The 26,946-nt window shown below is 38.1% G+C and overlaps 1 protein-coding gene across 6 annotated transcripts in view; it reads right to left on the bottom strand.

Annotated features, from left to right (window-relative positions):
* Nucleotides 1-7,656: 7,656 nt before the first annotated feature.
* Nucleotides 7,657-26,946, bottom strand: part of IMPG2 (interphotoreceptor matrix proteoglycan 2) — a 70,628-nt gene continuing 51,338 nt past the window's right edge. For 5 of the 6 annotated variants that reach the window (XM_019648307.1, XM_019648309.1, XM_019648310.1 and 2 more), the window contains 8 exons: nt 21,860-22,163; nt 19,562-20,856; nt 18,707-18,926; nt 15,075-15,285; nt 13,527-13,715; nt 11,958-12,159; nt 11,424-11,503; nt 7,657-9,526 (listed from right to left, as the gene is read on the bottom strand). In XM_019648307.1, coding sequence (XP_019503852.1) covers nt 9,514-9,526; nt 11,424-11,503; nt 11,958-12,159; nt 13,527-13,715; nt 15,075-15,285; nt 18,707-18,926; nt 19,562-20,856; nt 21,860-22,163 — 2,514 coding nt within the window. In that variant the 3' untranslated portion in view covers nt 7,657-9,513. The remainder of the gene's footprint in view (nt 9,527-11,423; nt 11,504-11,957; nt 12,160-13,526; nt 13,716-15,074; nt 15,286-18,706; nt 18,927-19,561; nt 20,857-21,859; nt 22,164-26,946) is intronic. The other variant, XM_019648308.1, reaches the window with a different exon arrangement.

The raw sequence follows: 26,946 nt of genomic DNA, 5'->3' as shown, positions 1-26,946 counted from the left end.
GCCTTTTGGGAGGGGCTCTGTTGCAGGCCAAGGTCAGCTGCTGCCTGTACCCTACCCTGGGCCACTTGGTACGAGCCATAAAGTTATCTGCAGGTGGTTGCCACTTGTGCTGGGCTTGGAGGTGCCTGGAAGAGGCTAAGCTGTGAATTGAAGCCAGCTTCCACTAGTGCTAGGCTTAGAGCTGTTTAACAAGATGTATGGGGCACATTGAGGCCAGATGCTGCTTGTTTGGGGTTTGTGAACCTTTGAGAGATTTTAGAAAAGTCTGTAATATGAGCCAAGATAGGTCATCTGTATGAAAAAGCCAGTGGAAGGGGTTTGGGTGGGCCCACAAGTTGGGGGAGGAACAGGATCGGGTTGTCAGGGAATCACCACTGCAGGGCAAATGGTGTTAGCTAGGTTAATGAAGCCTCAGATATGGTGGCCACCTGTGTCTGAACACTGGTAGGGGGAGGGTTCAACAAAAGAGCAATAGTTTTTGCCAGCACTTATGTCTGGGAAAAGCTGCCCCTCCAACCCTCGTTTTGAAGCCAGGAAATACAGTTCCACCTTGTATGTCCCTGGCACCTTTGGAGCTCCTGCCCCAGTGCTGGAGCTCAGAGCAGTGAGTCCATCAGCAAGTAAGTCCATGTGTGGATCCTTTAAAAGGAGCATGTGGCACTGCAGCAGCCCTTTGTCTCACTCAGCCACAATCTGTGCTGATTATCACAGCCAGAACGGGTACTTATGGGGACTTCTCTCCTTGGCTCTAGAACCCTGGACTGAGGAGTCTGGTGTGGGACTGGGACCCCTCTCTCCTCAGGAGGGTCATCCACAGTCGAGATATCCCTCCTGATTTTTATCTGTTGCATATGGGTGTTGGATCAGTCCATTCTGTGTTTCTGCCCCATATACCTCTCACGGTATAACTTCTTCTGTATATCCTTAGTTGTAGCACTTCGATTCAGCTAGCCTTCAGACAATTCTCAGTGATGGCTGTTCCGTAGTTTAGTTGTAATTTTGATGTGGTCGTGCAAGGAGGCAAACATGGCATCTACCTACTGCACCATCTTGGCTGGAAGTTCCAGGACTTACTGTAATTTAACCTAACCCTCTGCTCTAAATTGAACAGTATTAGGGATAAAATTTTACAAGACAATTAGAAAGAAATCCTGGAGCAACTTAATTGCAAGTTAACATGCTTATCTCTGCAGGCTAGGTTGCCATGTAGCTCTGATTTTTTCCCCAGTGGGTTCTAAAACAGAGAGAAAGGATCTTGCCCTCACTTTGTGCACTGCTGAGCCCTTCCAAGTGAGAGTCACCATGAGGTCCTGATACAAATGTGTACATGAAGAGCAGTATTCTATCACTGGGCAGGGGCAAGAAGAAATGATTAAATGCCATCAATCAATGTGGTTCCCACCTGGACACTGAAGGAATACTGGCAAAGCCAGTGTTTTAATAACATGTTCACTAACATCAGATTCCTACTCTCTCCATCTTGGTTTAATAAAACTGTAAAGAATCACCTGATTTTATAGATCTTTCCAAAGTATCAATTTTATATTTTTAAGTCAAAATTAATTTAAGACTGTCCTCAAAATAGAATCATGTCTAAACCGGTTCATTAATGGAAAGTCTATTTAAACTTGCAGTTTTGCAATTCCAAGTTAAATTCTGATTTTGAAACATCACTAGCAAATCTGAAAGTAAAATAAGAAATAGTGAAGCAATGGAAAACTCTCCCCTGACTCACAGTGTTGAACAGAAGGTATTTCTAATTCTAAACATGTGTTTTAAAGCTTTTATTTATGGGGAAGAAAGATCATTCCACTACTGTCATGGAGAGCACTTCGTAAGGAAAATAAATTTCTCTGGAAATAAGTTATGCTTACATTTACATTTTTAAAGAAATAGGCAGCATTGTAAGGGGCAATTCTAATCTAATATTCTCCTTATCTAGATATTTTGAAGAATGCCACCTGCCCTGGAAACAAGCTGTTAAACCCATTTTCCCAATAGAAACTGCAACATGAATTATTGATCAATTATTCATTTCAAGTAAAATCCTCACTAAGTGGTAGAAAGAGATCTAGATACTCATTTTATCTACGGCATTCCAAATCCAAATAGTTTTTTAAAAGAAAAGTTAAATAACTGTTTTTTTTCCATTGAGATCAGTTAGCTTCTTTCATTTACAGCAAATAAGATACTAAGTTATCAGAAAGCACAAATTCTTTGAGGAAAACAATTATTTCAAAAAAAATTATACAAAAAGCTTTCTGTATAAAAATTTTTTAAGTGGAAAAGTGGTGTTCATGGTAAAGTTAAAAAGGCAGGGAGAGGGGCATCTTAACCAATAATCACTAAAAAGTAACTAGAAATTAAAGCAATATCTGTTTTCAAATGATTACAATTTAGTTTTTCCTCAAACTTTGAAATATTCCTGGTATATTTTATTTTTATGCACTTCCAAGTAATAGCAATTTAAAATCTGAACCAGAAATGGGTTTCCATCTTTCATTATAGGAAATAAAGTATTTAACATTTGTTTTGGTATCACACAAACCTTTGATGGTCTCATAGCAGCAGCAGCAGCAGCAGCAGCAGCAACATCTTCCTCATTGAATATTTGTGAATTATCTGATACCGAGCAAAACTAATACTCACCCCCTAAGAGCATGGAGCCAAATAGATGCTTTCAGGTACAGGCATGCCTCATTGCACTTTGCTTTATTTTGGGTCACAGATGTTGCGATTTTTACAAGTTGAAGGCAAGGCCCTCCACCAGCAAAAAGATATTAACTCACTTTATTGTGAGACTTGCTTTATTGAGGTGGCCAGGAAGCCAACCCACAGTATCTCTAAAGTGTGCCTATGCCTACATCATGTTAGGGGAAATCTGTCCTGAGGAACCTGGTATGAAGCCTTCTCTCATAAGGGCCTTTCCTTTGGAGCACAGGGACACCAGCGACTCTGCTAGGACTGAGTTACCTAAATGAAGAGACAAGTGATTTTCCCTTCATAGTAAACCTTGGGAAACCAAGAGGAAATACCAAAATTGGTTGCTGCTATGTGCAGGACAAATCTGACCAATTATGAAGGCACATCATCACCAACTTTCAAAAAAGACAATTGCAGGAACTTAAATGAAACTGACAGGTTTAACCAACTATTCATCCCTCCTTGTGGTAGTTTTTGTTTTTGTTTTTAATAAAGGAAAGAACTAGATGCCTTTATTCTGTCCTACACAATAAAGAAATAAACAAAAAATAAAGTCAGTTTTTTAAAAAACATTTTTAAAAATTAAACAATGGTTTCTGTATGCATCTTACTCCCAATACTCCCAACTCTGTAACAGAAAGTAAAGTCAAATTTTTGTTCCTACAAACCCACCTGTCTCCACAAGCTCCCCAATCTTTGCCCCTCCCACAGCCATAGCACCTGAAGCTTGTTTCTACTATCCTAGCACCATTCCTCACATTATTCATATTCATCTCACCTTCTTCCTTGTGTCTGTGGTTAAGAAACTCAGATAAGGGCCCACCGAGTGTCGCATTGGTTAAGAGCTGGCTTGGGATGCCAGAGGGCCCCGGTTCGGATCCCACATATGAGGGCCAGTGACACTGCCCTCTACAGCCAAGATGCTGAACAACAGCTCAACCTGGAGCTGGGCTGCTGTGAGTCGCCGGCCATGGCAGGTGGGTTGCCATGGGCTACCGTGTGTAGCCAGCAGCCAGCGTGAGCAGCCAGCAGCCTCTGTGAGTGGCCGTCCAGAAGCCGGCAACTGATCTGCCTCACCCGGGAAAAGCCCAATGATGGTGCCAGTTTGGGCCAGTGAAGCAACATCCTCCACAACTACATTGAAGAACAAAAGGATAGCAACTTGTCTGTTCCCCTTCCCCCAATTCCCCAATAAAAATCTTTAAAAAGAAACTCAGATAGGTTACTATATCTGGGTGTAGCAGTCCATATGTTCTGGTAGGTTTTAGTAAAATGATTACTACGTTATGATCCCTGAATTACTCAAAGAAAATAAGATAGATGTAAATGTATGGATCTGATATCTTGAAACACTTAGGGTTATTTTTAAATCTCTGTAAACCAGTTCTTTCAAAAAAACGTTGTAAACCAGTTCTTTCAAAAAATAGGTCCATCTAATTTGTTTCTGGAACATGAAATATCACTTGCTTGCTAGTCATAAAATAGATATGTATATATGACCCATTATCTCAAGCCAAGTAGTAATTATTGTAGACAAACTCTGCATCAGGCATCCTTTGGTTTCATGAATAAAAATGAGCAAGACATGGCCCCAACATCAAAGAACTCAGTTTAGTGGAAAGCCAGTGACATAAATAAAAAATTACAATACAGTCTTGGTGAATAACAAAATGGACGTATGTACCTGGTACAGAAAAAGCACGAAAGGAGAAGTTTTTGTGGGTTTTTGGAGGCTCCTTCAAAGGCTCACCTGCCAACAGTATACACATTCTTCCTCAAACCTGCCATGGTGTGTGCAATATTAACAATGAGAGTTATTCGTTTGGAAAAATGAATTATTTCCAGACAGCCCACACACCATGTTGGTGTTACTTAGAAAAGCATGATTTCTGAACAACTATTATTGTATTAGCATAGAGTCATTTATACTTTTAAAAACGGAACACAAAATGTGTGTGTGTTTTGGTGAGAAGGTAACTTAAAGGTGAGTTCATGGAGCGCAGCCCATCAAGGACTAGCTCAGATGGGACACATATTCAGAAGGACCTAGATAGTGGATCCACATCATGGGGACATGACCTAATAGTGACTAGGGCTTGTCCTGACCAGATTTACTAAAAACAGTGTTATTACTCACTGTTTCTCCTAAAACTAGGTCACTAATTAATCAATCAAAAAATTAGACACATTTCTCCCACTTTGTGTTTTTATAATAGTCTTTGGAGTCAAATCAAGACCACCCTCCTCTTTTCTAAAACTGACAGGATTTTGTCATGCCCTGTTGCCAGCAAGATCTCACCCAAAAGCAGGAAGGAAAAAAACTGAAAACAGGTTTCTGAGGCTGATGCTTAGGTACGTGGTAGCTGCTTTTCCTCCTGCGTTTTCCATGCAAGATTGCTTTAGATTGCTGTTAACATATTTATGTCTCCTCTGTTCTCTTTAGAAAAGTCACAAATTCCTTCTCTCATTAGAGGACAGCTGGTGCTAGCTACCCCCTCTAACCTTTCTTTAATCAACTCCGTCAGTTTCTTTCCATCCCTGCCTTAAGCAGATGAGGAAAAAAAGAAAGCCTCTAAGAGTTTAAAAGAGTAAAGTTCAAGAGAGGCTAAATAATGACTCAGCATCATTAACTATCAACAAAATTTGTGGCAACAATTGGGCTCTAGATTTGTCTCCAGTTCCCCTACATCCTCACTACATGGAGATTAATCAGAGCCAAATGGGAAGGAGCTTGGCGAGTTGAGTGAAAAAGGAGTTAAAAAGTACAGATTGGTAGTTACAAAATAGTCATGGGATGTAAAGTATAGGGAATATAGTCAATAATATGGTAATAACTATGTATATTATAAGGTGGGTACTAGACTTACAGAGGTGATCGCTTCATAAGTTATATAAATGTCTAATCATTGTTATACACCTGAAACTAATATGATATCATATGTTGACTGTAATTAAATTTTTTTTGACAATCAAATAAATAAAATAAAAAATTTGAAAAGGTTAATGAAAGAATGATTTTCATTTCCACACCATGCTCACATTGTATTTTTGAATGGTAATTACAACTCAACTGTTGCTATGATTTACAATGTTTTCCTCTAATTGACAAAAAATTTAAAAAAGGGGAGGTTCTTGGAAGAGAAGTTTATTGATAATAAAAATGGCACAATTATTTATATGAAAAAGACTAAAATTTTTATACATAAGACTTAAATTTTTATTTCTAATTGGCATTAAAACTAGAGCATTTAAAAAAACTGTATAGTAGCATGAACTTATCTGATCCATACTTTAGGTAAAATGTCATTATAAACAAGACAAAAAAGAAAAATCTTTCATTATCTATACTCCATATTGAACACCCGGAATGTACATGACCACTTCAGAAACATCACAGTTCTGAAATAAATAATCATACTTTTATTCACTGATATAATGGTTAATTTTTTTCCTATTTGTACCTTTCATCTCTACTCTAAAGAAATATATATAAGTGAGGGGGAAAAAAGCCAAGATGAGGAGTCCTTTAATCTAGTCTGTAGCTGTAAACTGTGTGGCTGAGGGGAGGGGTTTAACCTGTGTTTTATTAACTCATAGAGTAGTGTAAGGTTTTACAAAATACATGAGTCAAGGAAATTTCCAGGAAGATTCTTTACATCATCAATTACCTTCTGGTACCCTCCCACCTTCCTATCTTCGGCCAGGATCTGTAGTAGAGCACAATGCAATTGATTTGAGGATTGTGACTTGCACATCTTTTTTCTTCATTTATTATACACTTGGGGATAGAATGAGCTAGAATCCATGACTCATTGCAGCTGGATTGTAAATGAGGAAAGTTGGCCCCACCCATTCCTACTGGGAATTGTTAAAAACATTTTAGGAAAAAAAATTTTTTTGACCCATATTTTTCTTGGCTAAACCATCTCAATTTAGTTAAGATTAGTTATTTTCCTAAATCAGCTATTTCCTTATGGAACAAATATGTTGCCTTCTCTTCCCACTTCAAAATGAAAATTCAATTCACAGGCTGATAGAGTCTAAATATCCATTACTGAAAACACGGAAACAACACAAAGATACCAGCTGCCTAAAAATCAAGAAATGGAAGGAAAACTTATGAAGCAAGTATGCAAATGAATAATCAGATCAGGTATCATATTTGAGCCAACATAGTTTTAGAGCCCACAAAGAATATTTGCACAGTTTCCATCTTTTTGTCAGAAGTTATATTAAATCAGGGTTTTTCATCTACATTACAATTCACTACGTGTTAAAAAAGGGAATGGGGGTGGGTAGCAGCCAATTCATAGTGACCAGACACTGCAGAAGGAAAAAGAAAGAAGAGGTGGAAATAAAATCAGGTAAAACTAACACGTGTTTTATTATGTAAAGTAAGTGGGACTTCAGGGCACACACTGTGAAAAAATACCCTTCAAACATTGCCGTGGTGAAAATGGAGTCCTCTTTATCAAATAAATTCCCCTTTATCCAGAACCATTGTAAATAAGGATCGTATGTGTACACTCAGTTATAAAGGTTATACATATCTACAAGACTCCAAAGCACCTTGTGAATAAAAAAATAAGTCTGAGTTATTTACCACGCACTTTTATTGCTAACTACATTTTATTGTTTTCAAATAAGGTGATAGTCTTATTGGATATTATATTGCTGGGTCAATGAGAATGTTCTAATAATCAGAATATTTCATTCCTCAATCACACAGCCTAAAAAGAAAGTTTAGCCTAATACTTTTAAATAACTATTATATGTGCCATTAATTACCCTGGGGAAAGCTCTTTTAAAAAGAAGCTTTTTCTGTTTCTATGAGTCTGTTTGTGTTTTGTTTTGTTGGTTCATTCGTTTTGTTGTGTTAGACTCCACATATAAGTGAAACCATACTGTATTGACTTTGTCTGACTTATTTCACTTAACATCATACCCTCTCAAGCAGAATATAGTCAATAATATTTTGATGTTTGCACAGTGACAAATGATTACTAGAATTAGTGGGGAGATTACGCGATAAAGAATCACACATATGTCAAATCACTATATTGTACACATGAAATATAATTACTAATAATATAATATTGTATATCAACTATACTTAAATTAAAAAGAAGAAGCTCTTTCTGGGTAATTTGTCCTGTCATACTGACAGGTCCTTTACTTTGAGCATCAGTGGATCTTCCGCGTGGAAACTGCATTCTCTGATCTTCCTCACTGTGGTTCAGCTATAGCAAAGGTGGGGTTCCTGCACTGAGGCCTCCAGGTCTCTCTCTGAGTTTAGAACTTCCTTTACTCTTCCATTTAATAGGTGTGGAGGAGGCAGTCATATAGAACTAAGTGACTTGCTCTTGCATGAAAAGGTCATACACAAGAAAATCGGAGACAGAGACGGGTCAGAATTCTTAAATCCCCACTTCACTGCCTGGCTGCTGGAAAACATCAATTCTCCTTCAGCTCAGTTTGTGCTTCGCCTATGTGTCGCACATGGTCACCTGCTCTAGCTCCCTTTCTGTTCACCTAGAATGCTGCCAGCACGCAGATGTTCAAAAGGTCACATTCTAGGGTTAATGTGTGATCAAACTAATTTTCTTTGTCATCTAAAACAATAAGCTTAGGGAAAAAGTTTAGAAGCTAAACAGAAATCTTTGGAAGTTTTACAAATTAACTTAAGCATTTAGTAGTGACAAACTTCAGTAACGTTTATCATGTGTTAAAGATAATTATCAATTAACTTTCAAATGGGCCCAGTAAAAAAGGTCCCAACAGTGGCTTGTACCTATGCTGAAGTTATAGAGAATCCTTTTTGTGAGTAGAGAATGAAAAGAAATACTGAGATAAGGGAACTGCCTTCACACACACACACACACACACACACACACACACACACACACGCTGTTACCCATACATAACTTTGCAAAATATCTGGATATCTTCAAGGCTTTCAATAGCTTTACAGTGGCACGTACTCAGCCTAGAGAGTTAGTTCCTGGTATCCTCTTAATGAATGAAACCGGCAGTTATCAAGTTAAGGGGGAAAAAAAAAGTGAACCAAGTATTTTATCTTATGGTCACTCTATCCCTGGTCAGAAAGAAATCAAACTGTTCCAGATTGTTTTTGGCAAATATGAAGACATATTAACAGCTTTAAAAAAAGAGATACTGACATACTTAACAATAACATGATCTTGATAAATATGCTCAGGAAATACAAAACTCTGGTAGAAGCATCAAGTACAAGCCTAACTCTATACTCAAGCCAAAGGTTCTGCTTCAGTAGTTTGATCCCCAGAAAAACTTAGTTTTATTTAGATGGATATCTGACTATAAACTATATTAAAACTACTTCAAAGGCTTCTCATTCCATCTGACAATAACAAACACATTACAAAATAGTCACTTCCTAAGCTTGCCTTCTCCTATAATAGATTCACCTTCTCTTCCTCCTGGGAAATCTGAGGCATGGGTATTAAGAGACACCCTTGGAGACACAATGCACCCCCAAATCCCAGACCCGGATGTGTTCTTGTAGAATGCTTTCCAGAACTCATACAGTTTTGAATTTCTTTAAATACAGCTTAGGTATAAAAATGTTTTGTAAGTATAAACATTGTCACATCTCTTATTACATGCTGAAATTTTAAACTGGAAAAAATATTTTTTTTCCAAATTTAATGTTTTTTAACAGAATATTCTTCTTCCAACAGAGTTCAAAATCCAGGTTAATTATATGATAAAAGTAACAAGTGATCTCCATCTTCTCTAGGCTTCTGATCAATTCCAAAATAAGAGTTTTGATTACAGCTCTTCCCTGCCATGAAAAACAAAGCATAATTAATTGAAAAAAAGAAGAATGTACTGAAATGCACTTCTGCTGTAATACATTGCCAAGCTATGTTCCTAAAATCACCAATACTTTCTATTTTCTTTCTTTGCAGGAAAGTTGTTGCTGTGCTTTGCTAAGTTTAAAAATAACTCTGCTCTACAAACACCACATAATGCTTTTACCTGAATCCTAAATCAAGTCGATCAACATTTTCTTGGGCTACTGGTAGATGAAAATGCTGAGACTCAGTGAAATCGAAAATATTGTACAGATTATGTGCCTAACATATTTTCAATGCCGTCTTCCTCAATGAGCACCCCTGTTAAAATTATATTGTCTGTGTGGACTTCCTTTTGTTTTACTGATCTTCTTGTTTAAATCTTATATGTTACATGGGGCTTTTCTTTTGTTTTTGGTTTTGTATATTTTAACACCAGACATTTTACTTGAAGAAACTGGAACATGTAGTCAATCTGTCTCTCCCTAATTAGGCTCTCCTTAACCCTTTCTTTGGATATCTTAGCCTAGATGAGATGCATTTTTAACTCAGGAAACACATTTAGGCAGGTGGGTCTAAGGGGCTTATAAAAGGTCTTGAGAGAGACAAAAATGTCAGTTATGTTCTTTCTACTGGATACCACTGGAACGGAGCGCCAGAGGCTATCTGCTGGCTGGAGATGCCAGGGTGAGTGGGCATCCTGGTTTAAAAGGCAGACTCCTGGTAATACTGCTCTGGCGAGGTTGGCAGCACCTCCCAGGGCCAAGTCAGATGTTCAGAGATTTTTAATGGACTCTCCATAATGCACGTGGAATTAGAAAAGTATCTTCCTCAATTTCCTAAGTGTCAATTCATCTCTTCCTATCAGAGAGGAACCATGAATGAGGGGCTGCCCATCAGAGAAAACGGATTTGGAGCAAAGGGGCAGAAGCTCCAATCAGGGCCATGGGTATTATCCTGACCCTTCATCAATTTCTTCTATGTATAAGCATGCATGAATGCTCTGGTTTTTCTCTTTTAAAAGCCAGGTAAAGATATTTGGACTGTGTGGAACCCACTCATGAGGAAGCACCTTTGTGAGGGCAACAGTAAGACCAAATATCAAAACCAAATTATAATTCCACCCACTACTCAATTAATGCCCATAATGGTCTCTTTACAAGATAGTCTTTGTGTGTGTGTTTTTGTTGTTTTTGTTTGTTTGTTTGTTTGGGGGTCTTTTTTGCAACCTAAGTATCGTTATGGATCCTGGGGAGCAAAGGGAAATAAACTACAGATACTTGCTCAAAATGCACGCTGAGAAAAGCAAATGGAAAGATAGAATGAAATGTTAGATGAACTTGACAGAAATAAGAGAAACAGTTTAATTAGATTTGTGTAATTCAAGGCACAGTAAAAACAGTATCTATAGAGATAGAAAAGGAAGTGTATGTTAAAATAATGTGAGGATGTATAGCTACTCAAACGATTTTCATAGAAACTATCTATGAAAAATATTTTATAGCATTAACTCCTGGGTGATATCTAGGGTAAAAGAGAAAATATGACATAGTCCAGGAAGCTCAAGGCCAGAACACGGTGTCTTAGTTTTAAATTTTCTCTGCCATTTGCTATCATTGTGACCTGGAGTAAGTCCCCTCCACTTTCTGAGGCTTCCTTTCCTTGTTTATAAAACTTAAATAAAAAATTTTCAATTTATAAAGCCATTATGAGAAATAAATTAGGTAATCTGTATGGAAATGTACTAACTGTAGAGATTTCAGCAAATGTCAGTTATCACCAGAACCCATGTTATATGGACAGGAATTATGTGCCCACACTAGAGCATTTGTTCTAAGGCAAACTGCTAAGAACTTGAATGGGGGTACTGCTCCTAACACTTACATTTGATGTTCTCTCACAAATGCTGCAAACTCAGGATCATTGGCATACAGTTCCAAAATTCTCATTCTTTCTTGAATCTCCTTTAAAAAACAAAGAAAAGAAAAAGGCCCATACATTGAATTAGAAAAATCTCAAAAGCCTTTTAGAAGTTCTAATTTTTATGAGGAATTGCGGCTTTCTGGGCTATCCACGGAGCAGCTATAGGAAAGAATGGCCTTTTCGGTGAAATGGAAGGTTTGTATACAAAATGAACTTTTCTGAATAACTTAGGCATATATTTGTAAGGAAGAGAGGGAGAGAGCATTTGCTAATAATAGAAAAAAGAAACCACTTGCAAGGGAATAAGATACAGCTCAGATTCGTATACCCTCTGCATGCCACATCAACTGAGAGGTATTACGAGGTAAAAACTAATCACAGAATACTTCTCATCTTCCCTTGAAGCCCATGTACACACACAGGCACGCACGCAGACACTCATGCACACACCAGGGGCTGCGGCAGCAGCAGCAGCAGAAAAGCAAAGTTTCCTACCTTTCTGGAAAGCCCACTATTCTCATACATTTGTCTGATTTCTTCCCTGCTCAGACCACCAATCACTTCTCCACCTGCAGAGCTGCAGAAGGGATGCTGAGGATAGGGTCCTTCATATTGCTCGAGTCCGGCGACATGGCTTTCATATGTGGGATTGTACTTCACAGCATCCTCAATGGATGAGAGGCTGTCAGACTGCCTGCTAGAGCCACAGAAAGAAACGTATGGTTGATTCAGGTTCTTCTTCAGATGCTCAGCTACTTGGAAGACTATGGACCTGGAGCAAGATTTCTTTTAAGAAAGAAAAAGAGGTGAACTGGACACAAATGGGGGAAGATAACTGCGAAAAATGTCCAAGTCAATCTCAAAAATTATTGATCAGGTGTTATTATTATCTCCTCAACTAAACGGTAAGTGCCCTGTGGAATTGTTCCATGTCTCATTCATCTTTATTTGTCTCCCAGTGCCTGGCACTCAATAAATGTTGATGGGGAAATATGCCTGCCAGTGGATAGTATTTCATGAAATGCATAAGCCTCCATCATTCCCAGAGTAGACAAATCAAAACTCAGTGTGTAACCACACAGGGAATCTGACAGAAATATAAATATTGGGGTACTGGGCCTTAATTAAATTCAATTCAGATCCACAAATATTTACTGAGCATTGATTATGTGCCTAAGACTATTCTAGACGCTGATGATACAAAGAATTTGTTGGAATCCCTCTCCAGAATGAGATTAGAGGCTAATGAAAAGTCAGACTCAATAAAAAGCATAAGAACAATGATGGAAGTATATGCCCTAGGAACCGAGGAGTAGAGGGCCCCCTTAGGAAGCCAAAGGCAAGGGAAAGGTAACCTAGACCGGAAGCAGTAGCTCTTATAGACTCCAGAAACACAGAAGCAAAGTACTACCAGGGATTCTGAGCACATAATAACCTAAAAGGTCCTTGGATTGCTATTCTAGCAAGTAGAACAGGTTTTATTTTCTCCACTGATAAAGCTATGCTTAACTAAAGAGAGAACTAAGTTTCATTTCTTGTCAGATCTGACTAATCACCACCGGAATGAATCAAAGGGGAACAAACGTACAGATCTGATCCTCACACAAGGGCCTCACCTCCTTTCCATCATCTTCTCAATCACCCCACCACCTTGAAACAGGCTTTCTGGTCACAGTCAATGATGCCTTGAGATTCATGCTTGCATCCCTGACTTGGCTAATGCTCATTCATTAATGCTCAATAGCTGGCAAGCGTCCCACCCACCGCATCAAACAACTACTTTGCTGTCCAGCTAAGATAACCATCATTCAAACTTCTAAGACTCTCATCCCCAGGTGAAACAAATGCATCCCTCATCAAGGCCCCTTCACATCTTAGTCATACTGCTGCTTATGTTTGTTTCCAATTGGACAACCTTCAAGGACAGGAACTATGTTTTCATTCAACTTTATAGCTTTCTCCCCTCAACCTTCATCCCTGTCCAATATTTGGTGCATAGTAAGTACAAAATGAATGAATAAAGGAAACATTTGATTCCATCAGAGAGCAATTTTCTTTATTTACCCAAAGGGCCTCTTTCTTTCTCTCCTAACATTCTGAGCTTGAAGAGTCTTGACAAGGAAGAAGATGACAGCAGAAGAGATGAAAAGCAGTCCCAGCACAGAGGCGATGGTGACGCCTATCACCAAGGGCTCGGACACAAGCTCCTCACAGTGCTCACCGCGGTACCACCAGTTCTCACCCACCCGGCATCTGGAATGAGAAGTGAGCAAGTCCAAAAATGGAATCACTCTGCTGAGGACAACCATTAACAGCAGAGCCTTTGGCAGGACTGGAGAAAGATAGAGAAAACAATCAATAAATGCTGACCACATGAAACTGCAGTAAAGAGGTGAATACACAGGTTAAATGATCGTACAATTTAAGGCTGTGCAGAATGCCTGGCACAGACCCAGCAGGTCCTCAATGACTATTTGCAAATGGCAGAATGAAAGACTGACTAGACTTAAAGGAAGTATTCTAGTCAACTATCTTAGTTATAGATAACAAAAAATGGGCCCAGAAGGAAAGTGACCAGTGTGAGATCACATGATTACTCAGCAACAGAGCTGGGCCTAGAAGCCAGGTCTCCAGACTCCACAGGTCTTTTCACCGCGCTGCAGAGATCCTCAAACCCCAGTGCTCAAACAAACTTGAGCAAAAATGTCTTCCATTCCCAGAGAAGCAGGGAAATCACTGCTTTTCCAAATAATATTAATTGCTCTGAACTTTCAATACTACTTTTCCTCTTAGTTTCCTAGCTAAACATTACATTTTTTCACATATAGATGCGGGATCATCTCTACCTATTTCTTCTGTTTTTGGCATCTATGCCAACATTTGACCTTTCTCACATTCACGAAGTGTCCTCTTGTTTGTGTTTCCCTGGCTTATCTTCAGCATTCTCTGCTTCTATACCATGTGACTATGGTTGTATGTAGTTGGGAGGCTGACTTGCTCTGCTTTGTTTAAGGGGAGTGGGCAGGGAAGGATGGTCAGGCTACCTGAATCTGCCCATATGACTGCTGCATTTTCTTTGGTTCTACCTTTAAAAAAAAATGGATCATGGGTACTTAAAATATATTTGTCATAACTTGGAAGATTTTAAATACTTGCTTTTCTTTATCTTTGAATACCCAACAGCAGCCCAAAGCCATTAAGAACATAATCCAAATAGACTAAAACTCCTTTGTTTTCACTCTCAGATATAGTACAAAGTGTTGAACGTATGCCTAAATCTAATTTAAGCACCAATTGCATTACCATCACCACTAAGAACCACAACACAGAGATCTCCAACTACTCCAAGTACTCTCAGTAGGACACTGGACAATGTTTTTCTTACAGCAACATAAAAGCATAAAATAAAATAACCATGTAAACTGGGTATGATTCAGACCTTTTAAATGATTCAGTCTTCACTTGAGAACTAGATGGCACCAATCTATTGCCCAGCTATAGCTTCTATAACAAATACTGCAGTGTTTATCCTACAATTATAGGTGTATACCCCTTTTCTTCAGAGGAAGTATCTATTACTTTGTGAAGCCAAAACCCCTAACTACACCATACCTACAAATGGCCCCATGTCCGGGCATAATGTCACACTTTCCATCATTCAAGCAGAAGTCAGGCTGTAGGTCACAGAGACTCTGACAGGGCAGTTCTTCCACACTCAGGTACCCAGGGTGGCATCTGCACTCTGCTTCTCCACTCCAGGGACTGACCAAACACTCGGAAAATTCATTGCATGCCTGGAACTTGCATGGGTCGGCTTGATCACCTAAAACATTGAACAAACCAGAGAAGGATGCAAGGAAAGGCAAAACACAGGAGTTGGGGTACATGAAGTTCCTTCACTAAGGCTCCCCCCTCCAAAGTGCCATGGGAAAACCCCTTTCCTGAACCACTAAAATATGATACACCATCACTATAAATACCATTTAAAAATTCTGATTCATCCTAGGATTCTTTCCTACAGACTTCAGAGAGAACATGGCCCTGCCAAAACCTTGATTTTGGATTTTGGGGTTCTAGCCTATGCGAAAATAAATTTCTGTTGCTATAAACCACCCAGTTTGTGGTCCTTTGTTCCAGCTGCCCTAGGAAACTAACACAGGGACCACTGATAAGGTGCTCATGTGATAAGGAGAGCACACAAATGTGATGGCAGAGGGGCAGTTTCTACAAGCAGATGATACAGCAGGATTCCACTCTGTATTTCCTGAGTCCTCACAGCCTTATCCTCATATTCATTTTGTGATGTTGTTATCAGAAAATAACCTAATCCTGGACAAGCAGCAAGAAATAGGAGAGTATAAAGGAAGTGAGAAGCATCATATTGCATGGCTCCCTTTGTTGATGGAAGTTCAAGACTTTTTGTGAAAACAAGTTAGGCAAGATACAAGTCAATCCTGTCTCTAGCAATTCCTGAGATAAAATAATATTTTAATCTGGATGCCTTTAACTAAAACTATACAGGTAGAAGGAAAATTCTATTTACAAATTCTAAAACATTGTGAGCATTCTATAGCTGTGGGTGAGTGTCTGTGGAAGGAAAATAGGGTCTATAAGAGGAAAGAGATGTTTCCAGACCAAGGGAAGAGACCAAGACTAATATTTTAATCATGTAAATAAAAGTGTAGCTTTAAAGTCATTTTCCAGTCCTTTGTGAAGGTTAAAGGTGAATGGCCAGAATAGAGGCCTTTTTTTTAAGAGTGCCTAAATGACTTCTATAATACATGGGAAAACAAAGGTAGACCTGGAGCTAAGGCTAGAATAGGAGACAGGGATCGAAATGGTAGAATGAATTTTGGTTTTCCAAGGGCAGTCCAAAAAAGGGATTGATGGGTACAGAAAAATGAGAATGAAGAGGGTCTGAAAAGAAAGCCAGAGTGGCCAGAGGAACATGGCATTTGGTTTTATAAATCATTGGTATGGCTAGTCAAATGCCTTCAAAAATGCTATTTGTTTAATCCTTAGACTAACCCCATGAAATTCATAGGCCAGGTAATATTATCCTCATTTCATATATGACAAACTAAGGCTCAGAGATAAAATAGCTCATCTAGGGTCATGCAAATGATAAAAGGCAGAGCACAGGCAAGAAATCAGGCCTTCTAAATTACAATTAATTGCGTCTTCCACTATACCACATGAAGAATGTGCAGCTGGCCTTAGAGAACTCAAATGGCAAGAGATTTGGATATTGGGGGCATTAGTTAAATCATTTTCCTCATTTCAGTGAATAATGGTCCTTCCAGGATTTCAAAGGAAAGAATGTTTGCTTCATTCTCAATTAAAAATAGGGCTGGGGTGGCCGGGTGGCTCAGTTGGTTAGAGTATGTGCTCTGAACAACAAGGTTGCTGGCTTGATTCTCACATGGGCCAGTGAGCTGCACCCTCTGAAACTAGACTGAAGACAACGACCTGAGCTGAGCTGCCAGTGGGCAGCTGGCTGGCTCAGTTGGTTAAAGCATGTGCTCTTAACAACAAGGTTGCCAGTTCGATTCCCCATGGGATCGTGGGCTGTGTCCCCCCACAACTAAATTGAAAACAGCGACTGGACTTGGAGTTGATAGATCCTGGAAAAAACACAATGTTACCCAATAAAAAAATTTTTTAAAAAGAAAAAGAATAGTGCTGACATTCAAACAGTTTTGAGAGTAAAAGGCATTGGATAAATACAAACCCAGACATTACTTCTTTACCACTACTCAAGACCACTGTCCTCTGGTATGTGGAAGGTAAAAAAAGAACAAAGTCTGAAGATTCAACAGTATTTTCTGCATCCAAGTTTTCTAAATAAAATCTATGGTTCATTTCATTCATTCACAGTATTTGTGAGTACCTTCTATATGCAAGACATTGTGGTTAATAAACAGATATAGTCTTATTCCTTGTAATAGCTCAAGTGGGGATAATAACCATTAAGCAGCTATGTGCATAAATTAGCATTATTACAATAGTTATAAACTCTGTAGCAGGAAAAGAATATATTGTTACAAGAAAAACTAATAGGAGAGACCCAATCTAGATTATGGATGAGTCAGTGAAAGTCTTAAGGAAGAGACATTTGAACTGAAGCATGAAGGGTAAGCAGAAGTCAGCCAAGAGTAGAAGAGTTTCAGACAAAGGAGATAGCTTGTGCAAAGAATTTAAGGCAAGAAAAGTTTTTTTAAACCAAGGAACTAAAAACGAGCTAGTTTGACTTAGTGAGCAAGGAAGTTAGTTTCATTGGATGATATTGGGGAAGATAGAGACCAGGCCTTGTGGCTACTGAACCAGGCAGCCACGGAAGTATTTCAAGCAGGAAAGTGAAATAATATGATTGATGTGTAAGAAAGAGCCCCCTGGCTGCTGTGTGGAGAATGGCTAAGGGAAAGGAACAAGAGGGGTAGTGGGGAAACTGGTCCACATGGGAGATGACAGTGTTTGGCCTAGAGTAGTGGCAGTGGAGACAGAGAGGAGTATATAGATTTGAGATATATTTAGAATTCAAAATCAGTTTAAGTTTGGTGAATGACTAAAAGTTGGGGGTGATGGAAACAGATATCAGAATGACTTCCCAGGTTTCTGGCTTAAGTAGCTGAGTGGACACAGCTCCTATTTATCAAGGTGATGAAGCTGAGAGGAATAGATTTAGCTGGAAGGTAGGGAGATACAGAAAACAAGAGCTCCGTCTTCACATCTTAAGTTTGATATACATAGAATACATCCAAGCTGAGGTCATCAAGTATGTAGTTAGATATTGATTCTGGATCTCAGAAGATAAATCTGATCTGCATATAAAAATGTGGAGAGTTATTGACATCTACATTAGATTTACAATAATGGAAATGAATAAAACAACTTAGGAAATTAATATAGAAGGGAAGAGAGTCCAAATCTACTGGGCTTGGCAACACAGAGATATAGCAAGAACAAAGAGATTCAGTGGATAAGTAAAAGAGAGAACCAGATAGAGTAGGTAGAAAAGGGAACGGGAGGTAAACAAGTAAAGATAACGTGTGCACAACCCTTTTGAAAAGAGAATGATATTGATGTCCTTGGAAGAGATATTTTACTAATTATCAAGATGTGGAAAATTTGCCTGACATACTACTCTTTCATCTACTATTGAATTAACCTTGACTTAGGATAGAATACATGAGAATAATCACTGGATTCCACTAAAAAACCACCACGGGAATCAATATCATTACCTGATTCGACATCAAGGGAGTATTTATCAATATCCAAGTTCATGGTTTGGTAGGCCGTGGTGCAAAAGTCTTCCAGAACCATGTAGACAGCATTGTTGACATCAGGAGGCACAGCCTTGGCAAACTTCATTCTGCTGTTCACCACAATACTGCCATTTCTGAAGTTCAGAATTTCTAAATTCTGGAACCCTGTGAGATTTGACTGGAGATAGGGAACCAGCTACAATATAAGAAAAGTCGTCAGTTTATTGACAAGGTTTTGCATTTTGTTCAACACATATCAAATATTTTTAAAACTTCAATAAATAAACAAGGATGAACCTCTCCCCCGTTTCCAAATTGTATGCTATTTACATTATTTAAATAATTCACCAACAAAAGTATAAACTGTGAATAATTTGAGATTCATGAGATTTTCATAGTGATATTTAGGAAGCCCATGCAACTCACAGGCAGTTTTAGACACCAGAGAGTTTATTCTCTCTGTTTCACTAAAGGATCACAACAGTGAAGGCATCATGGGTACCCACAAAACACTGGTCATATAATAAAACATGGGGGGAAAAAACAAAACCTTAAACTTGTTTAAGTCCTAGAAATCATGAAACACAATCTTCAGTATCTAAGTTGTCCCATCACCCTCACGCCACATTTATGTTTTCTGTTTCTTGCATCAATCTGTCTTATTGTTTTCCTACCAACCCTAGGCCATGATGCTATTTTGTAGATGATAAAAAATGAGTGTCCACAGGAAACTCACGCTTTCCTTGGTTCAGACCTTATGTGTTGAGGGGAAAAAGGGGTGGTTCATACATGAATTCTCACTAATGCCCATATTTCATTTCTTGTGCTTACCAATTCTAAAAATCTCTGCTCCAGGGCTTTATACTCCACAGAGTTTTTATTAAACAAATCTTCTGAAAACATCATGTTAGTCACTCGGAGGCTAAAGAAAACCAGCAAAGCTCCTGCAGCCTGTGTCTGATTTGAGTCACCTCTTTTTGTGGGCCTAGCCGCAATAGCCATCTCTGTGGAATGGACATTTGTAGACATTTCCACATAACTACCAACCTTGCCACTTTCTTCTGGGATTAGCTCAGGCTGATAGTAAACTGTGCCTATTCGGTCTAGCTCTAATGAAATATCCTGAACGCCCATAATTACTTCATCCTCCAGCAGGGTGGGGCTTGTGGTTAGAGGCAATTTGGTAGACTGTGTCATGGAAGCTTTCAACCAGAGCTTGTCAATACTCTCCGGTGTACTTGTCAACATGTCTCTGGACAATTTCCCTAGGGAAGAAGTTTTTGCCCGAACTACTTCTGATTCTGGCAATATGGTCCACAAAGGTTGCATATCTGGCTTCACTACTGAAATCTTGCTGTTGAACCATTCACGATTGGATGACTCTGTAGTTTGTTCCATATCCTCCTTTAGAAAGTGTTCTACTTGATCGGGTTTATCAGTAAGAGCAGAGATTACTATAGCTGTCAGTAGAGGAGGTGATTTGGTAACTGAGTAATAATCAATGTCAGGAGCCTCTGAGGTGTGCTTGGAGAGAATGAGAGATACAGATTGAGTTGTGGTCTCTGCAAAGATGGGCACAGTAGATCCACCAAGGGGCTCTTCCTCTGCAAAGTTTGTGGATCTCTCAAAATGCCCATATTTTGAGGACTCCATACTTTCATCTGTGGAATCCATTTTGTCATCTGTAACCAGTTTATCATCAACACCCTCAGTTGGCAAAAGTGAATCCTCATCTTCAAGCCATGACTTGGACAGTGGTTCAGTGCTCTTCTCTAATGAAGTCTCGCTCCATGGCCAAGTAATCAGACTCACCTTTCGCCCAGCCCCTGAACCTAAGCCACTCTCAAATATGAACTCTTTTTCCATGGATGTGTCTGACATCAAAGTGCTCACTTCTAATTGGCCTTTGACTTTGGAGGCCAAAGAGTCCATGCCAAAACGTGTAGTTATTTCTTTAGCAAGAAGATCTAATGTGACAGAGGAGACCAGATATGGGGAGGATGTCAAAGAAACCCCAGAGTCTTCCATGGATGGTATTGTTTCTTTTGGCACAAGATTAGTGAATGGACTTGAAGGCAATGGATCAACTGAAAGAAAATCTTCTGACCCTTCAACTTTGGTTAATCCTAAAAATAAAGTTTTCCATTAATTAATCTGCAGAGTTACCAAAATATATTCCTAGTCCTCCTAATAAAACAAGCTACCTGTTTTCTTTCCCATTAGATTAAGGACAGTTGCTGACTTTTACTTTACTGTATCCAGAAAACAACAAGATGATATAATTATGTTTTTGTGATGTAGTACAATCGCTCATGAACATACCCCCTTTCCCTGAAATAAGATATCGGCTATTGAAATAATTTATCTTCAAACATTTGAATTTTTTTTTTTTTTTTACTCCATGAAAACTGGTGGTAACCCTATTGACAACAAAGACTGAATCTAGTGTAAAGTTAGGGAGAAAATTCCCTAGGAAATTTTGTCTTTGAATTTCCATTTCCTTGTTATGTTTATTGTCCATCATCCTTCAGGTTCACCTAATGTTCAAAATCCTGGAATCATTATTTATATCTTTGTTCATCTTCCACTTTCACATGTATATTCCATGTTTGAGTCACATTGATTTTTCCATTCCTCTACAATATCTAAATCATTTACTTGATTTTCATTTCTTAATCTCTGCTGTAGCTGCCTTAGTTCAGGGTCTTCCCTTCTGAAGCCTAATGCAAGCTAAAAATCTGTTTACTTGGCCCCCATAATTAATCCTATTAAAAGCTACTGGAATAATCTTCTTTGAAGCTGTTTGTTTACCACTCCAATATTCAAATAAGTAAAGTAGTTCTTTAATAGTAATCTAATTATGTATTTTTAATAGGACCTTCAAAATATCTATTAGTTGATCTCCACTCCAGCCCACCAAGTTCATTTTCTATTATTTACTTATTTGGATTCTCCATTCCAACCAATTAAATCAGGTTGTTCCCTTTCTCACACAACTTTCCCAAGACATTTCCTCCTAATGGATGCTACCATTCTTTTTCTATTAACTCTAATCTCTTCTTTCCTCAAAACTCTTGTCATCTAATACAGTAAAGTAAAGAAGTATGAAAAGTGAGCAGAATTCCTTACCATCTTCTAATAAGTGAGATTCAGAATTCCTTTCCTCAGAAGCCACAGGCAAGCCAGTATGAAGCACTGCTGGGGTGACAGGATGAAGAGTCAAACTGCTAACCTCTACAATCTCTGGGGAAGAACTGAGGCCCACCTTCGAGGGAAAGGCTAATTTGAGTGTAGACCCTAAATCACCCAAAGGGCTTTCTGACCACAGTTCCCTGCCAGTGGCTGAGAGAGGACCAGAGCTGAAATCAAGTGGTGAAATACTGCTGGTGGTGGATTCATCTGCTGAGGGCCATTCAACATGAAGGGTATTATCCTGGAGGGGAAAAAAAGGCTAAATCATATCATAGATAAAAAGAAACATATAAAAATGATTTTAAATGCCACTTATTTATCTAAATTCCCAGATTTTCTAGGGACAAGGAGACAATGCAATATTGAGAGGCAGGAGGACATGGGCTCTACAATCAAACAGATCTGTAATCAAATCCCAGTTCAACCACTTACTACAATAGTTGCAAAATCTAGGGGGAAACCATGTACCTCTTGTCACCTGGAAAGTGAGGATAGATGAGATTACATATTTAACAGATCCCAAACAAAGTGAATTTCTAGAAGAAATTATTGTTTCTCTTGCTTTAGGTGCATCCTTTTCCTCTGTCTTAGCTTAAAAACTTTAAATACATAGAAGTTACTAATATCTGTAATTTGTGGTCAAAGGTATAAGCACATTGCCCACAGCAGAAAAGAGCAATTAGCAATTTTATTCATCATTCTGAAAGCATTTAATTAATTAAGATCTTTTGTTTTGATAAGAAATGCCACCACTTCAAAATGTGGTCTGGTTGCCTTGAACAAATAGCAACCGCTGTGAAATGGCATCACACTTACAAAATACAATTTTCTCTTCCTCAAGACTTTTTCTAATGCAGTACTAATCTTATAATAAAGTTTAAATTCAGGAATAGAAAAGTAGACAGAAACACAATCCTTGAAAATGTTAATTATTTAATCCTATGCAGATTAGTCTCTGTAAAAAAGTTTAGTGGTGATGCTAATAGGTAAAATTACCACGACATTTGGTGGGAGCTTATATATTTTCATCTATGCTGGGTTATGAGTAACCAGAAAACAAAAAGTGCCATATACATGGAAGAAATTCATAAAATATATTCTGGGTGAAAAATAAAAAATAAAAATAAAAAAGAACACTCATTCTCTACCCTAAAAAGCATTAAAATCACATGGAAGTTTTTGGTTTTTGTTTTTTTATTTTTTTTAATTGTTATAAGCATTTATTTGAGCCAAACTGCTGATATTTGCAAGCAAGATCTCAAATGTTCCCATGGAAGCTTTTTCTTTTTTTTTAAATTATTTTTTTTCAGTTGCAGTTGATATTCAATATTATTCTGGCAACCATCAGTTCATTCTCTGTATCTATGAGTCTCTGTCTGTTTTCCTTGTTCCTTTATACTATTCTTTAGATTCCACATATAAGTGAGGTCATACGCATATGGTATTTGTCTTTCTCAGTCTGACTTATTTCATTTAGTATAATACTCTCTAGGTTCATCCATATTGTTGCAAATGGTAAGATTTCATTCTTTTCATGGCCGAGTAATATTCCATTGTACATACGTAACACATTTTCTTTATCTAATTGTCTATTGATGGGCAGTTGGGCTGCTTCCATATCTTGGCTATTGTAAATAGTGCTATAACGAACACAGGGGTACAAATACCTTTTTCAAATTAGTGTTTTGGATTTCTGGATAAATACCCAGGAGTGGAATTGCTGGGTCATAATTAGTTCAATTTTTAAGTTTTTAAGGAACCTCCCATGGAAAGTTTTTAAAAACACCAATGCCCAGACCCCACACCCCAGAGATTCTAACTGAATTGGTCTGAGGATGGGACTTAGGCATGATACTTTTAAAAGTTCTCAAACGGAGGATATGGCCTGATCATGTTCTACTCATACTATTCTAGCATGAGTCTCTAAAATACTTCTTTAGTTGTTGAATCATTGTATTTGTCACCAACTGAAACTTATAAAAAATATCTCACATGTATAAAACTGCCTGAAGACTAGAACTCATGGAATAGCTATGAACACAATGAAGTCCATGAAAACTAAGAATAAAAAGCTCTGACTATAACCTCTTCTCCCTCCTCCAAGAGATTCCTACCAGTGGTGGTGAATTTTCACTGGCATATACTCTCAAGCCTCATATGTTTGTTTGTTTGTTTTTAAAGCACACAATTTTAAGGTTGCTAACTGTAGTTCAGTCTATGACCATGAAATAAAACAGAACCTACTGGCATATAAAGAGATTCAACCCAGTGTCATGACCTAATTAGCCTTTTATGCTTTGCCTACACATTTCCTCTCTCCATCAAGGGTCTATGTGAGGAACCTTTAGACAGAACACTCTCCCAATCACAAGGGAGAGAATACGAAACAAGAAATCACTGGACATGTCCCAATTTATCCCTCCTTTAGTGACTAATGCATTGGAGAGATAACAACAGTCAATCATTGGGTAAATATAGAAATACCCTCAGTTTCATCTACAACCTATAAACTAAAAGCATTCTGTCAAGCAAACTAATTTTCTTTTGTGGAGCACAGTGACACCATCACTTCCTACCTTGTTCATGCTATTTTAATTCGGTCCTATCTTAAGTGTGCTACCATGCTGTTTATATGTTATTTGCCACCATCCCAGATCTTCCTCCTTCCTGCTCTCTGACTTGGGAGGCTAACTGCAATGAACTAAATCACCTCTTCTCGCTCACCAGCTGTCTTCTGTTTGAAAACATTTAGACGTATGATCAGAAGATCAAAAACCAGGAAGGGTGAAAAGTTGGGGTATTTCTTCCTTACTCTCTCCAAGCCTCAATACTCTTAACAGTAGCTGCATCCCTCCACAGTTGCAGCTCCAGCTCTCACTGGGCTCGGGTACTAGCATTTCCTCCCCTTGCCCTGTAATCCAATCTCACAGTGGTTAGTTTCCACATATACCTCAACATCCTTTTTTATTAACGCCCTTAACCCTACACATACTACCATCTAGGACAGGGGTCGGCAAACTTTTGAGAAGGAAGAGCCGCCAGGGGTCAGCAAACTATGGCTCATGAACTGTGACTCTGAAGTAAAATTGAAAATGAAAATAAAACTATCATAGTTTCATTTATAAATTTTTTAAAGGATATTATTCACATAATGGTGATTATGTAAAAATAGATTTATGGCTCTCGAGTAATTTTTAAATTGTTGTGAGGGACAGGATTGACTCTTCCAGGGGTCAGCAAACTTTTGAGATGAAATGTATCCAAAGAGCTGCATGTGGTTCGTGAGCTGCAGTTTGCCAACCCCTGATCTAGGTGATTCTTTAACTGTTGAGACCCTGGCTGAGCCAAGTTCTGTAGTCTAATACATTTTAAAAACCCATAAAATTTTGAGTAATTTCTGTCAAAAACTGACTACAGTTGACCCTTAAACAACATGGGGATTAGGGACACTGATCCCCCACCAAGAAGTAAAAAAATCTACATATAAATTTTGAATCCCCCAAAGTTTAACCACTAATAGCCTACTGTTGACCAGACTCCTTACTTAGAACATAAACAGTTCATTAACACATACTGTATTTTGCTGTGTATAATGCACACTTTATTACCCAAATTTGTGAAGAAAAAATAAGGATGCACAATAATGGGTAGTGCTAATTCTGTATCTATATAAATGTTTTTAATTCTTTAATTTATGCTTATGAGTTAAAAGTATAATGCTAGAAATCAATAATGATATCCATATGCAAAATAATACCTTATATAATAATCAATTTTGTTGAATTTATGACGAACTTACAATGAGGAAGAGTTCTTGGCCTTCTATGATGCGTAAATATCGTAAATTTGTTACCAGTATATAAAATTTCTTGTACCTTGTATCTGTTCTTGTGTTTTGTAGTTATTTGTTACATAAAATTCCTTGTACCATAACATGTTAAAAAAATAAATGCTAAAATTCCTCTATAATACAAAAAACAGACTTAAATGTAAACAAAAATTTGAATTAAAAAATTAAAACCAAAGATTTTTTTCCCTGAAAAAGTGGGCCAAAAATGTGCATGAGCATTATACATAACATCACATTATATACAGCAAAATACAGTCTTTTGTATGTTATCTGTATTATACACTGTACTTTTACAATAAGATCAGCTAGAGAAAAGAAAAATTATTAAGATAATCATAAAAAATACATGTATAGTACTGTATATATTTATTTTTTAAATATCCACATATAAGTTGACCCACACAGCTCAAAGCTGTACTGTTCAAGGGTCCACTGTACATAATTCATAATGAAATACAAATGGATATAAAAGGAGGAATGAGAATCATTAAAATAATAACAACATGAACCAAAAGTGGTATTATTCTGGTTAAATTTAAGTTAGAAATAAAGAATCTAGAAAGTAAACATGTACGTGCTGAAAAGTAGATGATGCAATATTAGTTAATATTTGTTGGCAATGTGGCTTTGATCAAAAAAAGGAATAGAATACATCTGGGCATTAGACTGGAGTATAATAACCTGAGTCTGTTGAAGTGAAATATATGAGAGAAAAGCAAGACATATGTAAAAGAAAGAAGCTAAAAGCCATCCTCAAATGAGTAGATACAATAGCAAATGATCTATAAAAAAGAAAAAAACATATTTCAGATAAGAAATTACCTCTTGGGAATTCTCTGTTAGAAGTAAACCTTTAGGATAGTAAGACTTGATTCATGAGTAAGGCCAAAAAAGATTATTGAATCAGGGAGATTTCTGCTATGTTTCTTGTATTTTTTAGTATTTGAAGAGTATATTGGGCTGGCAGAGTGGCGCGATGGTTAAGAACTGGCTTGGGACACCAGAGGGCCCCGGTTCGGATCTCACATATGAGGGCCAGTGACACTGCCCTCCACAGCTAAGATGCTGAACAACAGCTCAACCTGGAGCTGGGCTGCCGGGAGTCGCTGGCGATGGCGTAGGCTGTAGCCCCTGTGGCAGTGGGTTGCCATGGGCTACTGTGTGTAGCCAGCAG

The sequence above is a fragment of the Hipposideros armiger genome, unplaced genomic scaffold (assembly GCF_001890085.2).
Source record: "Hipposideros armiger isolate ML-2016 unplaced genomic scaffold, ASM189008v1 scaffold_125, whole genome shotgun sequence".
NCBI classification, from domain to species: Eukaryota; Metazoa; Chordata; class Mammalia; order Chiroptera; family Hipposideridae; genus Hipposideros; species Hipposideros armiger.
This window is presented reverse-complemented; position numbering and strand designations above follow the sequence as displayed.